Source organism: Culex pipiens, chromosome 3, assembly GCF_016801865.2.
Source record: "Culex pipiens pallens isolate TS chromosome 3, TS_CPP_V2, whole genome shotgun sequence".
Lineage (NCBI taxonomy): Eukaryota > Metazoa > Arthropoda > Insecta > Diptera > Culicidae > Culex > Culex pipiens.
Window position 1 is genome coordinate 18,160,074 of NC_068939.1, and position 17,139 is coordinate 18,177,212.

General features: G+C 41.8%; 1 protein-coding gene and 1 non-coding gene across 13 annotated transcripts in view; both read left to right on the forward strand.

Annotated features, from left to right (window-relative positions):
* LOC120413442 (supervillin) overlaps window positions 1-17,139 on the forward strand; it is a 536,783-nt gene that overhangs the window by 140,397 nt on the left and 379,247 nt on the right. For 7 of the 12 annotated variants that reach the window (XM_052709432.1, XM_052709429.1, XM_052709433.1 and 4 more), the window contains one exon: window positions 1,492-5,551. In XM_052709432.1, coding sequence (XP_052565392.1) covers window positions 1,579-5,551 — 3,973 coding nt within the window. In that variant the 5' untranslated portion in view covers window positions 1,492-1,578. Of the gene's footprint in view, window positions 1-1,471; window positions 5,552-17,139 lie in introns of all 12 variants that reach the window. The other 5 variants (XM_052709437.1, XM_052709426.1, XM_052709430.1 and 2 more) reach the window with 1 other exon arrangement.
* On the forward strand, window positions 8,404-8,472 carry LOC128093671 (U6 spliceosomal RNA). The gene has a single exon (XR_008212676.1). It is a non-coding gene; the product is annotated as a U6 spliceosomal RNA (small nuclear RNA).

Sequence of the window (17,139 nt, forward strand, 5' to 3'; positions counted from 1 at the left end):
CGTCTGGATTAAGTAACTCGCCCACGGGAGGATATTTTTAGCCAGCACTCGCAAAATCAATTAATAAACTGCTAATTGCTGGCCCATCTATCTTTCCGTGTGTGTGGTCTGTGGTCTGCCTGGTCAGGCGTGTGCCACAGAGTGAAAGAAAGTGCGCTCGAGTGTGAAACAATGTTTGACAGCGTCGACGGTGCTGCGGCGTGGCGTTAAAACTGTCAACTACCCAAGTTCACCTGAGTGCTGAACGTTTGCGGGTTTCAAGGTTACCCTAAACTAAATAAAAATGCTGTTGCTTCAGTCGTCGTCGCGCACAGACTTGAGTTTGAAAAAAGAGTCATTTTTTTTGCTCTTTTGTTGTCGCACACTGGTGTTTCGAAACGCACATATAAACAAACGCTGCAAAAAGACAGAGCTCTCTTCACCGAGAAGGAATAACAACGTCTCGGAAGCAAAGCCGAGCATCCGCGAGGCGAAGAAAATCGGCTGAAATTGAGACGCGAAGCCAAACTAAAGTTTCACGCTCTCGTGCGTGTGTCCCGCTAGATGAGTAATTAACATTTTCATTCACAACAACTGTACCAACGAAGCTGTGTCGTTTCGTGTGTGTGTGTGTTTTGGCCGTCACGGCAAACAATTCGAACAGTTGAACTGGTTTACAAGTCATCGGTACCGTTTAGTCTGAGTTTTTAGCATAATATCTATCCATTTTTGATTAGAGTGTAATTTGACAGCTTCAGTCCAGAATCGACAAGTGTTTGGTCTGACAAGAAGAGTCTATGATTTTAGCAAGGGGCTGGACACTCAGTGAGGGTGGTAAGCAAGCAAAATTTATTAGATGTTGAAAAACTTAGTAGATGCGTTCAAAATTTCACCCTTTCAAACAGGAAGACCACCTCCTCACTTCAACGAGCGCCGTCCATTGACGTAATCTGAGCAGATTTATTTCCATTTTCCCATTTTGAAAATTGTTTCGAATATTTTTAGCTCGCGTGTTTCGCAATCTTTCCAAATTAAAATCCCCCAGATTTGTGCATTTCTTTTCGCGAATGTCACGCACCATTTGAGCCAAGTCCCACATGACCCCCTTGTTGGAGTCACGTTTCTCACGCGGGACAACCAAAATCGAAAGTGTCCCCAAATTTCCGTACCGCACGACGGTTTTATTGCGGTTGGTCCCTCAAGTCTCCTTGATGGAATTAACGACGGTCATTTACCGGCTCAGCTATTATCTAACCTCACTTTGGCCGAGCCGGCGACGTCTTTCTGTGCTTCTTCTTCTTCTTCCAATCCATTAAGATCTAATTAATTTCCTTTTCTACGGTGCTCCGCGGGAGTGGCCGTGCAGATATTTGCATGCCAGTCCCCGCAAGGGGGGTTCCCACGGTCGACGCCAGTCGGAATGCCTTTTGTTTAGTAAACAATCTGAAGCAGATATACAAGTTTATAGCGATGAATCGAAAACTAATTTTAGATTTCTCTCTCCCTTTCCAGACTGTGCAGACGGCATCACCGTGGAGGCCACAGCTTCCGCTACCAAAGGACATAACCTCACATGTGCAGCGGCAGCAGAAACAGGACATGGATAAGTCCGCGGCAAAGAAGGACAAGGACAAGAAGTGGTCCCTTGGGAATCTGTTCCGTCGGAAGCAGAAGAAGGAGCTGGATTACGACTCCAGTTCGGAGGAAGATCGCAAGGCGGGCTTCCTGCCGGTCAAGAACAATCGCACACAAGCTGTAAGTCAGGGCGGAACGCTCAACGGGAAGCGCAAGAAGCGATCGAGCAAGCTGAGTGGAACGTTCGATCACATCGTGGTCAGTCCGAATCAAGGCGAGCGGCATGGCTTCAAAGAGAGTGACAGTGTCAACTCGATCGATAAGTACGTGGTCTCGATGGGATCGCTGGACAGACGATCGCGGAAGGATCGGGGCAAGGTGAAAGATGGAAAGGAGCAGTCGAGTGACGATGAATCGCATCGATCGTCGTCAATGTCTAGGTTCAGGAGCGATGATAGTCTGGGAAATCACAGCGGAGGATCGAACCGCAAGTCGAGAACCGCCAGAACGGAACGGTACTTGAAGAGAATGTCAAAGGACGGAGAAGGAAGTCCGGTTAGTCGGTGGCACACGCAGCCAATTTCTCCGAGCATGCTTCATGGAAGTATACAATCGGTGGATACCGTTCAGCGTAGAGGTCCACAAACCCATGGAGTACATCCCAGTTTAAGAAACTCTTCTAGTCTAACCAATGTGCCTCACCTCTTCCACCCGCCGAATCCGTACGCAAACCAGCAGCAGTTGTATCAGATCAATCCTTCTGCAACGTACGAAAATAGTTTCTACATTCAGAGTAAAGCCAATTCCATGCGGGAATCTATTCGAAGTCCTCCACCGGTTCCCCCGAGGGATCCACAGCGTAGACTAACCATCGGTCATCCAAACGACGTACGACCAATCTCGTACGCTTTCGATCGGTACCAAATGAACAACGTTCAGCCAAACGTCAACAACATCTGGCAGCCAAACGGCAAGTGCATCAGTGATGATCGACTGTGGGGTTCAAACGTAACGCTACAGCACCAAACGTCTCCTCCACCAAACTTTACAAATCCGCATGCGCAAACTCCTCCACGACCCTCCTCCGTACAGCCAGATATGGCACCGAAGCGGTACATTTCCCGGCATCCGCAACCCTCAAATCCGTCACCCAATCAGGGCTACGTGATCCTCCAGCACCCTCACCATCATCATCCGCAACAGCAGCAAATGCAAGCACAACCCCAGCAGCAGATGCAGCAAACCCCGAAACGACCCGCGGAATACCGCTATGTTACCGACGTGACTCCACGGTCACGAAAACCAATCCAAATCCAGGATCGAACCTTTGAACCGTACGAACCACCTCACCAGCATCACCACCAACACCAGCACCAGGTCCCACAGAAGACACCATCGCCCGCCCAACCGGCTAGCCAACCTGTTTACAGCAGCACAGCATACATTCGAACTCGACCGCTAAAGGCGGATCCCGACGAGGAATCCCCCTCTAAAACACCCCAACAGTCGGCGTCCGCGTTCTGGCGCAAAATCGAAGAAGACCAAAGCTCGACAAATCGCCGCAATCGAGCAGCCGACCGACGCCAACAGGTTCCAGCGGCTGTCGCAAACTCACGATCCGTGTCGTCTTCCCGCGCACTGGAAATCATGAACCGTAAGAATCACGAACTCACCAAGGAGCTCAGCAATCTGCTGGATGACAGCAAACACGACGAGGACGGTAACGTCGTCAGTGGACGGCTCTATCTGAGACAGGCACGAGACGGCACGGTGAAAGAGAAGTCCCGTTCGCCACCGAAGAACAAGTACGAAGAGTACGTCGCAAAGACAGTCGCCCAATCAACGCAAGCGCCGGTGCCGACGTCCACGTACAGGAAGTACAGTGCCGAGCGTCCGGTGAAATCACCGATCAATTTACTTCACGCGAGATCACCACCTCCGGCACCACCAGCTCGAGGAATCTCGAAAAGAAATTCCTGCTCCGAAGAGGAGCTTTCCAAGAAGCAGAAATCCGCAAACTTGGAGGAAGCGATCAATGAACTGGAAGCGATCTACAAGAGCCTGCGGCTCAGCGACGAAGATCTGCTGGATCGTGCTGAACTCCGAGATGTTCCAACTCCGACAACGTTCGCTACCCAAATGAGACCCACCTCGGACTACGATGACGAGGACGACGAACGGCGTCACTCGGAGCCGGACATTCAACTGGACGATCTTAACTTCCGCAGCATTAAGCGGGCAAACGAAACGACAAAGGCGCTGGAAGTTCAGCCGCCGTTTGGAATCCCGTTGGGACCAATCCCGCCCTCTCCCGGAACGGACTATCTAAGCGTACAGCTGGCCAAGTCCAGTAAGCCACGATTCATCCCGAAGCGTTCGCCCGATCTGGTGGCGGATGACCTTGCCTACCGGCAACTGCGCCGCGATAAAGATCTCCAGCAGAGTGTGGATCGAGTCAACTATCACGCGCCGATGGCGGCTGAAGCGTCCGCTGAGAAACAACCATCCAGCGTGATTGAGGAGGTTAAAAAGAAGCGTAGCAGTGCGAAGCCAACGTCGAATTCACTGTCCGCCAACATCTTCACCATGATCCAACGGGACGCGGCGAAACCTTCCGGAGGAAATCTGGATGATTATCAAAAAATCGAAAAGATCACACAAAGCATGGCTCGAGCGGCTACGAAAGACGAAGTTGTTCCCAAGGGCAAGAAATCCTCCAAGAAGAGCGAACCTCGCGCAAAGAGCGGCTCGCCGAAACTCACCGGTGGAGCAGTTTTCAACCTGCCGTCAACGCTAAAGTCCAGCTCACCAAAGCCAACGGTGTCGTCAGATAGCAGCGCAAGCACTCCCACCACGTCGACCGTGACGCCAAAGGCAAAGTCCGGTGGGCCGGTGATTGTCGGGGCCAAGCACAAAGCAGAGTTTGAGGACATTCTGAACGCGATCGCACAGGAAGCCAAGTGTACCAGCGAACAGCTGGGCATGGATTTGGCGGAACTGAGGAAGGAGACGAAATCGGTCTCGAGTGGAACGAGTCCGGAGACGAAACCGAAGAGCAAGGTCGTTGCGCCCAGAGAGTCGTCCGAAGCGAGAAGCCGGAAGTCTTCGGTGAAAGCTGAGGACGAGATTGACGAGGTGGCGGAGGCAGCTAAATATTGCCAACAGATGTTGAAGAATGTGGTGGAGCCGGCGAAGTTGGACGAGAAGAAGCTAGTCAAAGAGATTGAGGATACCTCGAACGCGGCGATGCTGTGCCATGGAATGATAAATCGCGTGCTGATGCCGACGCAAGTGCCGGTGGAGGCCCCGGAGAAGTCGGTGTTGTCGAATTTGATCAAGGAACTGGCACCGGCTGAGGAAGAGTCGTTTGATAATCTTTCGAAGCGCTGTCAGGAGCAGCTTAATGAATTGGAGGGCATGAAGGGAGATGAACGGTCGGCGATTGAAAGAGACTACGACAATTTGGTGGAGAGTTGTGCACCTTTGGATTCGGATTCGGAGAAGAAATCAACCGAAGAGGAGATCGATTTGATTATGAAGGAGTGTGGGATTGAAAACGATGTACAGATAACAATCAATTCAGTGCCTTTGGAGCAGCAAGCAGAGGTGGATACGTTCGACGTTCATAAACATAGCAAGGAGTCAAGTTTGGAGTTGAGTGATGTTCATGGCCCGTCGTTGACACCAACGGATCCAAAGTCTTCCAGTGAGACGGAACAGTTCCCAAAGTCCTCGGATCTTACGTCCTGCAATATGCTATCGTCTAGCGATTGCCTCAAGTCTGTCAGTGATCAGCACAAGTCCAGTTCTTCTGCCGCTAGCTCGATCGTCAGTGCCGCCGCAACGCCGGCGATTGATTCGACGGTCGTTGAGGTTATTCAGGTCCCAGTGGTAGCGTCAACCCGGTCTCCTCCGATGCCGTCTGATGCCGAGTCGCAGTACAACTCTTCCGAAGAGCTTGCGATGATCTTTGGCATCAAGAGTCCAACACCGACAGGTAACAGTCACAGCCACAGTCATGATCGTAGCAAAGATTCATTGTTGTGTGCATCCGATAAGCATGGTGTGTCCGCTAACACTACCAACAACAACAACAACAACAACAACACAAACACTAATTCCACCACTGTAAACACCACCAATAACACCCGTTGTTATCCAGAGCTGGACAGTTGTTTCTATCGGTCGGCTAGCTTCACGCACGGTACCCAGCTTGACACCATCGTCGAAGATTTGCATGAGTTTGAGCTGGACGGTGGTGACTGCGAGGTCGACGGCACCGGCGAACGCCAGCTGACAAATCCGGAGATAGAATCAACCACTACTGATTCCGGAAATGTCAGCTTGAACGACTTCGGGAGCGAGTTCACCGCCGAGCGGAAGGTCACGTTTGTGAACGAATTCCAGATCGACGCTGGGTATCCGTTCCGAAGCGTCATCCAGATTCCGGAGATTTTCATCGAAGACGTTGACGCTAGCGAAGTGGAGCTGGAGGTGGAAGACGACGCAACGGTTGTGGAGCAGGATGAACCATGTTGCTCTCGAGAGGTAGTTGAAGATCCGAAGGTGGAATCTTTGGAAGAGTTTGAACAGTTTGTGAAGCAACAGGAGAGTAAAGACGAAGCAACGAACCTACGAAGACGAACGACGACAAGCAGCGAACAAGATCGAACGGAAAGTTACCGACCGCCAAGGTCCAACCACAGCGACCAGCCGGCCGCCAACAGTGGCAAAACGCAACGCAGTGGCATCGTGCAGCCCCAGCATGTCGTACTAGCATGCACCTACGGCTTAGCCAGTAGTAATTTTGACTATATTACCGTTATTGCTATCATTATTGCCATCATCACACTATTCGCACTGATTATTCTGTAACATTCCAAGCTACTCGCTTATCGTAAACTCAGTGTTTTAGATCAGACTAGAAAAAAAAATCAAAACTTGCACAAACTTAACGCATAACGCAGAATTCCATCAAACGCTTACGTAACTTGCTTGAGTGTAAGTTCCGATAAATGTCGTTTATGTTTTAACCAGCACCACTGTAGATAATTGCTTGTGTTTTGCTTAAATTGAAGAACAGTCGCGTTCGCCAAAACACATTAATCCGCGTCAGATGTGAAAATCTACGAATTTTATCTCTAATAAGCCCGTTAAAATAAGCTTAAAACCATCAAGCGACTGTTCCGCCCATCATGAATAACCAATTAGAGAGGAAAATTTGTACGAGAGTGCTATTGTGCGTAGTGCACACAACCTGTAAAATACGGAGCGGCTGAGCCGCTCCTCCTACGAAACTTGACGCAAGAAAAAGAAACAGCATAGCACAGTTTTGCACGTTTCTGGCAATCTTTTTCTCAATATTTTCCATTTCCCATTCGTTCCTTGTGTTTCCGTTGTGTCCCGCCCAACCACCGCGTTGGCTGAATCGATGTCGTGGCTTACTACGCTTTCAATGTAAACGTTTCTGTCGTATCTTTCTTTCTACCACTAACACCCCCAAATCTGTCAACCACCCTGTCAATCTTCTAGCCGATGAAACGGTTCCACCCACGACGACGTGTCCGGAAGATTCCGCTTCCACTGACGGCGAATACCCGCTGTCGTTACCCACCAGGGCGGACAATCGGAACTCTGACAGCTTCCAGCATCTTTGCTTTTGTTTGCTGTAAACAGTAAACATCTTAGCGCAGATATCGTGCAAAAGTGTGCCGTGAGTGTTTGCAGTGTCAAACTTGGACGCTAACCTCACAACATTGACAGCTTGGAGTGAGGTTAGAGTCACTATGCAGCAGTAAACCTTCATCTCTATAGTGATAGCTTGTATCTATCGTTTCCAACGCTACATTCTACTTTTTAACTCTGTAAATTTTGTATGATAAACTAGCTTTTTAGGATAATCTGTTTTATACCCTTTTACACAATTTACTAGCTATTATTAGACTGCGTCATGTGCCAATGAAAAAAAAAACTTTTATTATAACATCTGCCCTCATCTATTTTACAAAAAAAAAAGTACTACCTACCTTATAAGCTGCTTAATTCCATCCCTAAAACAAATCCAACATTGTCTAACGTTTTTTCTCCAAAACCTCCAATATCTATTTTTCTAGATTTTTACTATTATTAAAGCTACAAAAATTACAAAAATCGAATGATAAAGCAAACCACATTAGTACGAAACATGCCAAATCAGAGGAAGTCACCACCGGTCGTTGAGTTATGAAAATAATCAAATCCCTTTTTTTACTACCCCAGAAACAGAGACAGTGCTTGTAGCAATTAAAAATAAGCGTGTACATTTCTTTCTTTCTAAATCTTCACCTATAGTTTATTGTATTATTTCCGCTGTAAAGTAGAGTAACGAAACCTGTTTTAGATGTCTAGCAATATTTACACCGAGTAAGAACTATATTTGCAGTTGTTGTATCGAATGTGTACCATTTCTTTTTCGATTTTATTCATCAAAGTTGTGCTGAATGTGAATATACCTACCAGTAGAAGAAACAATATCAGGCAAATGTACCCCCTGTGTATCTTTAGAAGTATAAATATATTTTTTGTTCATTGTTAATTGGTAACCACAAATAAATAATAAAGAAAATCCTATAAATTTGTTGTTTGTTTTTATTTTAGTACTGTTTAAAGTTTTAGATTCTCTTATTTTTATGTAACAGTTAGAATTAACTAGCCACCAAAAATCTATATTCTTTGACATAGGAGCAATTCCAGCTCAAATCAGGAATTTTTCTGGTACATTTGTACCCGACCCTTCTCGATTTCAATGACCTTTGTAGACATGTTATCCTAGGCCTATGTAAGCCATTTTCGTGTATATTGTGCCAATATGTCTTTGCTTCGGCAAGACATATACTAAAATTGGAACGATACAGAGAAGATTAGCATGGCCCCTGCGCAGTGGGTCTCGTGGCGCAGGGGTAGCGGCTTCGGCTGCCGATCCCGATGATGCTATGAGACGCGGGTTCGATTCCCGCCTTATCCACTGAGCTTCTATCGGATGGTGAAGTAAAACGTCGGTCCCGGTTTCTCCTGTCTCGTCAGAGGCGCTGGAGCAGAAATCCCACGTTAGAGGAAGGCCATGCCCCGGGGGGCGTAGTGCCAATAGTTTCGTTTTCGGAGCCAATTGTACTCGAAAATGACTTTTGAGAAGGGCGTATGTTATTTAGATATTTTTGTATTCTGTAATTTAAAAATGACTGTATCTCGAAGGCGTTGCATCGTACCAAAAAGTGGTCAACGACAAACTTGTAGGAAATTAGACGGGCTTTCTGAAAAAATACACTGAAAGAAAAATACACGCCAACTCTATGAGATTTTTCAATTTTTATGTATAAAAGTTAAATTTTAAGGTGATGTCACATTTTTTTTTTCGTTCAAATTGTTTGAGGAAATAGCCTAAAATGTTACAAAAAGACTCACAAACAATGCAAGATGGTATGTCTCTCATAAAAAAAATACAAAAATCATTGACTAAAACTGTTTTTTTTAAAGTGGTCTAAACGTCAAAATTTTCAAAAACCGATAATGGGAATCGATTCTCCAGACAATTTTACAAAACATACTCCATATTGACCATTGTCCTTTTTTTTTTTTTTTGTTCGATGCCACTATCCACTGCGACCAGGAATTAGATCTATTGCGGACTTGCAATTCTATTTATAGAATCACAAAGGCTTCTTCTGTTATTTGGCAGATGGGACACGCACACACGCTATTGTTGAGCGAGTGTGTCGAGCGATCCACTGCCGTAACTTCGCCGCCGAAGAGGTTTGAATGTTTTTTCAATCCTCTTTGGCTCTGCCTTTTCCACTCTGTACTGTCCAAATGTATCGCTAGAACCGAAGTGCACATTTTACGTTTACTTATACCCAGCTAGCCCTTAAATTCTGGTTTCTGAAAAACTCGTCCCTTCAAAGCACTTTTTGCGATCGGGCCGTGGAGCCCGATTTTTAAAAATAAACAGTTTTCTTCAAAAAGTGATGACATTGAAAATTTAAGAAGATTTTTTCGATAATAAAAAGCATTTATATCATAAAGTTAATGAGCAAATTCAGCAAAATATGTTACTTAATTTGTTTTATCTATTTTTTGTTACTTTGCGATTAGTTATTTTTAAAGTTAATTAAAATTGGGAACAGTGATTTTCGAGACACAGAAAATGTTTAAACCTTGACAAAGAAATCAAAAACTGTGTTTAGATAAAAATTTTACGTCAATGTTTTTAAAGGTTCATTCCCAATTGCATTTCAATTGTTGACGTTGACAATTTTTGACGAGTTTTCCGATGTTCAAAAGCATTTAGACAAAAAAAAATCAGCAAATTTAGCAAAAAATTTCACTTTATTATTGTTTTTATTTATTTGAAAAAAAAAACCCACATACCAAACTCTCATTGCTGAATCCAGTAAAAATTTCTGAAATTTACTGAATTGTTCAGTTAATGAAAATTTAATGAAATTTCAGCAAATATTGATGGCATCATTAAAAATTTTGACTGAAATTTGGTGAAAAACTTGCTGAAATTTAAGAAGTGCAGTTTTCAGTCAATATTTATTGAAAACGAACCTAAGAATTTGGTGTGCAACATAAAAGCTAATACATATTCACATTTTAAAAAAAATTCTCATGTAAATTTGCTGAACGTTTCTTTAAATAAAGCGTGGTTTTTTTAAACAATTCATGCATAAAAAATAATACTTTGAATAAATTTCAATTGTTTTCTGTAACATGAAACTCTTGATGGTTTTGTATACAGTACTTTTTAGAAAGAATTGTGTTAATCAATCCAAAAATCTACAATACTAATAAAATGTTTAAGCAAAAAGTATCACAATAACAATTATGCAACTACCGAATGTTTGCAAAATATCATTGAATTTATAAAATTATGTTTTGCTAGCTAGAGCTTTAAGCCTTTTTTTTCAAAATGGTCCCAAAATTCAAAATGGCCATGGCTATGGAGGGTGACGAGCTGGTTATATTGAGATAAGAATTTGTTTTAAATCACCTAGAAATGCGTATTTGTGGAAATAGATTTTTTGTGAAAAAATATGTCAAAATTGGCATTATTTTTCGCGTACGATTTTTTTTTTCTAAATAGTCCTCAACCTACAACTTTGCTGAAGACACCAAATCGATTCGAAAATTCAGTAAGAAGGTAAATATTTTCGAATATTTACTTATAATGTTTTCTATGGACAGCTGCCAAAATTGTATGGAATAGATTTGGTGAACCTATGACATAAAAGTTTTAGCCAAATAAAATACAAAAAACATGAAATCGGCCGATCTCGTAAAGACGTGTTACTTTCTTTCGAACACATAAAATGAAATAAAATTATCTGAAGACTGCTTTCGTTTAATTTTGTCAATTAATACTATTTGAAAGCTTATTTGAATAATTTATTATTACTTAAGTGCGTATAAAATGAAATGGCTTGTCAGAATTGTTTGTAATGTTATCTGACATAATAAGTTATACATTTACCAAATTTTATGCGTTTTATATTATTTTTGATGAAAATTTAATTGAAATTAAAATTGACGTTTAAATCGGAAATAATTAAATTTTATTATATTTTGATTGCAATTTTTCGTTTATCTGCACAATTTCTCAACACTAGCATGTTCGAATGAATAAATTTATAAATAAATTGCACCACACTGATTACACTATCACACTCTTGCATTAGCTCTCATTCAACGATTTCCATCAAGATATATATTTAAATACGATAATTTTTTAAACTTTCACCCCACAGGACCCTCGAAACAATCCACGAATTGAACCTGTGATATCCTTTTTCAGCGCCCAAGCAAAACTAACACGCAACTCTGCCATAGCGATGTTCGATGAAAAAAAGTTTGTTGTTGTTTTTGTTTTGTTATTGTTGTACTAAACATCCGAAATTCTGCTTTTTAGACTACTAACCGAACAAGTTTAGCTTTAGCGCGCAACAATCGTGTAGATTTGACGTTCAATAAACGGTAATAATAAAATTGAAACGGAAACGCATGGTGTTTTACTGAGTGTGTTTGACTAAAACTCCTTCTGGTAACCGAAAAAAGCTTCAGCATAACTGATAAAACTGAATCGAACGAAAGAGCTTTGAGCATAAAAGCTTGCCATGAAAGGTTTCACCTTAAGCGCAATTTGTGGTAGGTATCTATTCATGGATTTTTTGAAATATTTCAATGCTTAGAGAGTAATTGATAACAGTTGAAACACCTGAAAGTAGGCCCATTCATATTGTTGGCTAGAAAATATAAATACTTATATCTTCAAACCAATAAGTGCTTAGTGTCCTAAATGTCACTTTATTTAAGTTGTTAGTAGCTTTATCCCCCGAGTCGGCTATATTTGTTTTTGAAAGCTTTACTCCAAAAATTTTCGTGTACTAATTTAAAAATTTTGAATAAAAGAGAATTAAACAGTAAACAGTTACTGTTTATTGCTAGTATTTTTTGCCTGTGAAGTCGTGAAATATTTCAACCTTGTTAGTTCTTCAACCATTCATCAGAGGGCCACCCACACTGGCAAATCTCGCCTTTTTTGAGAGTATTGGTGGTAAACAAATTCTCCGACTTTTGGAGCTTTCGGAGCAGGAGAGCGAGCGCAACACTTTCTCTCACCGGGCCAGTGCGGCCAGTTTGTTTGCATCGGGAAAGACTTTCAGCAACATTCAGAGCAAAGGGGTCGCAAATTTGTTGGAAGAAGTCAGTCTTATGGTATCTGTCCCGTTGAACGTTTCGGTGCGTTATCTCGCGCGCGCGTTCGCTCTTGTTTAGGACTTGTTTTAGTCTGTAATTGATTGTGAAATTGTCCACGGAACAGTAGTGCGAAATTGGTTCTTAGTTTGGGATTTAGCCCCGAGGAAACGGATGTAGGATTGCGTGTGTTTAGAGGTGTTTTAGTCGTCGCCAGCTTAGTTCTAGCTGTCAATTAGTGTTACTCTTCCGGTAATCGGTGTTGGTGTTTTTTGAGAAGGATGCTTCCAGATCCTGTGTAACTTGACGAATATCAGAAGGGCTAAAAGAAGAGAATAGTTTAGGGACCATCCATAAACCACGTGGACACTAAAGGGGGGGGGGGGGTATGGCGATTGTCCACGCTCCATACAAAAAAGATTTTTTTTGTATGGCCAATTGTCCACGAAGGGGGGGGGGGGTGTTGAGAATCCCAAAAAAGTGTCCACGTGGTTTATGGATGGTCCCTTAGTAGGTTTCAGCAAATTAATTCAAAAGCTTTCCAAGTTTTAGCGTCCAAGGGTTAGAAATAATAGCAAAATCAATACCAATTTGTTTGCTTTCTTTTGCCAATGTTTGTTTACATCGGTGACAATTAGTTTTGTGTCAAATTCTGTCAATATTGACCGACATTCTAATTGGAAAGAAAAGGTCCTTGCAATTTTCGTTTGGCTTTCTCCACTTGGCCTTTGCAAGTGTTGGTGCCCGTGTGTGCAACAAGCGGATATCGGAAAATTCCTTCGATAACATAAAAATTAAAACCCATCGGAACAATCCGCACATTTTCCGCTTCCGGTGTCCGGACAAAAGTAGAACACTAGAGCAATCGCTTTCCTAGGGAGTGAAAAACAAGAAGCGTCGAAAGTAAGTCAGAAAGAAAGCAAAGAAAACTGTCCAACATTTTTGACATTTTTTCTTCTGCTTGTTTTCGTGTCGCGAGAGAGCAACAAAGCGGGAGAGTGCCGTTTTGTTCTGGATTCGGTTTGTTTGTTTGTGTGTGTGTCGAACGATGGTGATTCTCTCTCCCTCCTCTCACGAATTTGAATAAAATCGCGAATCTCGTGGTCTGCACTGTTTGTTGCTGCTGCTGGACCAATACAGATGAAATAAGCGGCTTTTGTTGCTTCTTTTTGGGAGAGGAAGGAATAAACAAAACAAAGCGCTGGACAGTGGTCTGAACGTATTCAATTTCTAACTCAAAAATTATCAAAAAATTGATTATAAAAAAAATTTCAATTGGGTTCTGAAGTCATATGTAAACTTTCATGTGCAACGGCTAAAAACACGATTAAAAACCATTTCTGATCACTTTTTTTTCATTTAAATGCAAAAAAAAAAGAAATTGACAAGACAACATTTTTTCGATGGATCAACTATAGCCCCCTTTGAACATGCAAGTAGAACCTTTTGTGTCAAGAAGGGCCACGAAGTAATTTTGTTTAATTGATTTGAAAATCCATTTTAAATCCTTCGCGGTCGTACAATGGTCATTACACTCAGAAAAATAAGCTTAACCGTTGCGAACAACAATATCTAAAATTTATGCTTAATTTTAGGACCCAATTGACTTTAATTTGATGAGAATCTTTTAAATTGGCACAACTGAATTAACGTATATGATAATTCTAGTAGCACTGCAAATGCTAAACGCCACTGTTTGTTTTGATTATTTGATTAATCTCAGATTCATCACATTTCGCTGAGATCTTTACGCACGTGTGCTCTTCAACTCACACGAAATCTGAAAAAGCTACCGGACTCCTAATCGATGTTCCATTATCAGGGGTGTCATTGGGTCTGGGGGGTGAGATTAGGTCGTACTGAAAAGCTGAAATTTGTATGATCCAAATCTCATCCCCTAACTAAACAACTGGAAGGCATTTTTAAACACCTTATTCTTGCAAAAATTAAAACTAGAACCGTTAATAAATTTTTATATTTTTTATATTTTCCGGTTTAATGTAATTTCAAAATGCGTCACCTAGACTTTACAGCGCTTTACTACATGTTTAGTTTAGAGTTATCAGTTGCCCGTTTTAGAAAATAATGTTTTTAACAAGTTTTTCAAAGTTTGATTAAAACTTTTTACAAAATATGTTTCTATAGTAAAATTGTCTTAAGAACTCGAGTTGGCTAAATTTTTAAACTTTTTTAAGTTTTATATCTTTCTCCTATCTGTGGTCCAACATAGCCAAAATTAGTCAAAAAATACAAAAATGAAAGAATAAAGTTTTTCTGAATACAATTGTCTAGCAATATTTTTATGACCGCCGTTTTTGCGGTGGCCCCCTTCCCCCTTTTTTTCAAAAAAATCGATTTTTCTGATTTTTTTTAAAATTATTTTACAAATCGATTTTTCTGATTTTTTTTTTTAATTATTTTACAAATCCATTTTAAACTATTTGTTTATGTGCAGCCGTCATTGTGCTCAAAGAATAAGTTTAATCGTTGCTTATAATAAAAATAAATAAACGCCATTTTAGGACCCAATTCGCTCCCGTACAAGAATATAATGATCGCCAAAGATTTTTTTTCTTCTTGCGAACTTTCTTCACCCGCGAGAGAAAATCGCGCCCGACTTTTTCGAATAAAATCAATCAGCTGAAGTTTTTTTTTTAAATTTCCTTGTTAAGATTAGACATTTTGTTTGTCACTCACTTACAAAAAGTGACAGGTCATTTTTCGATTTGTGACCTGCAAGTGTAGTAGTGAAAAAGATGTTCCACCAAATTATAAAGATGATGATTTTTTTAAGATTTCTTTTACCGACCTATCGTGCGCGAGAGAGGAGAGCCATGTTCTCTTACGATTGTTTCTCTTGATGATCGTCAAAAGATTTTCTTTTAATGATGATTCGTCTATCGCTGCTCCCGTATTAAAGTACTGGTGTTTTTTTGCAATCTTCTTTAAAAAAAAATTGATTTACCCATTAAAGCTGTTGATATCCAGAGGTTTATTTGAAAAGTTTCTGTAAAAATAGGAAATCCCTTACATAAAAAACTCTAGGTTAAATATTGAATTGCTTAAAAATTTAGTGCATTTTTCCGATTTGCCAATCTCACTGTGCCCGTCCAAATTTCATCTCTTCCCGGTTCGTAATCGCACACATTTAGCAAAGAGCGAATTTCTAGAGAGGGCGAACAAGTGCACGACACGCGATGTGATAACACCCACACACAAAGAAGAATCGCGGTATGCTTTCGTGTTGTGCTGGCTGATATCTCTCGCGGGCTGTAACGTGCCAGAAGACCGTGTTCACAGTTCGAGCTTCCACCAGACCAAACACAAGTCTCACGGAGAGCTGTTGACGGACGAGAGTCTCACTATACTGTGTCTTGGTGTCTGTCCGCAGCAGTGTTTGCTAGTCTGAGCCACCAACACCAACTATTGCAGCATTAGTCTCGCTCTGAACTTGAACTAAAAAGGTGTGTTTATTTTGCTTCCTTCGTCGTCGTTCGACGTGCCTCCCAAGCTTCTGCTGCTAGTTTAGTCGTTGTCGTGGCCAAATTCTGTGTCGAGACATTCTGAGAGTCGAGACACGCAGACTTTTGCGAAAACGGGAACTCTTGTGTCCGCGAAGAAGATCTTCCGGATTATTTCGTGTGTGTTTGTGTTCTAGTGATCTACAAAAGTTGGAATTGTTGTAGTTCTTGTTGTTGCATCTTTGACTATTGATTGTTTGAGCAGAAAGTTGGCTTCAAGGTCGATTCTTCTGAGGAATTCTCTGATCAGTAGTCCAAAAGATGTAGTTTTGTCTAAATTACAATTTTTGTCATTTTTATTTTAGGATTTTATCAACAAAACATTAGAAAAAGAAAGTCTTTTACACGTTTGACCACCAATATTCGCGAAAAATTCCACAAGTTAGCTAAACAAATAGTGAAATCGCACGTACTAGCATCTAATTAGGCAAATTTAGAGACAGCCGCGAGGAAGAAGCCGTACACAGGTTTTGTTCGTCGAAGAAGAGAAAAGCGAGTGAGTGTGTGATAAGCTGAACAAGTTTGCTAGAAAAGAGGAAGAAACTTGTCTGTGTTGTTGTTGTCGTCGCCGTCATTGTTCTATTGGGGATCTCTACGAGAGTGTGGGTTCATTTATTATTAGTGTTTTGTGTGTTTGAGTGGCTCGACCACTACTCTGCTGATAAGCGGCACCAGAAGTGTGATTTTTAATCGTTGACGGAAGTGAATACGGAAGATAGTTTTGAGCAGCTGTCAATTGTGGGCGCCGCTGTCAGATTTGCAGAAGAAAACAATAGAAACGAGGACGACGTTTTAACACACCATCATTGCCGATTTGGACTGCTGCAGCTTCGAATGGTAAAAGTCAAACTGATTTTCCTACTATAAATTTCAAGTCCACTCAGACTTTCAAACAAACATGTGACGTTGATACGAGAGGGTTCATCAACACTTGGGGCTCTCCTCATGCCAACCCCGGCTTAGTGGTGTGAACCTTTCGGGGGGAAGATGTCGCGTTTCGACGCTGAGCTCAGAATTTTCTTTGTTGGCTGTGGTCAGGGTTTGAACGTGAAGGGGGGGCTTGAAAATTGTTTAGTTGGTTGGGTAATTTTGAGTCATCAAAAGAAACTCATTTTACCTTTAGTTTGTTTGAACATTGTTTTAAAATTGTCTTCAAACGGCTTTTTGAAGGAGCTTGAAAGCCTAAAATTTGAAAAAAATACGTGTCTGTTCTTATAGAAACTACGAAACTAACCAAAAATATCAGAATATTGTGCAAAAACATGACTAAAACAGCTTTCCTAGTTCGCCTAGATGTTGGTAGTTGTATTTAACGTGAATTATGTGATGAAAAAAT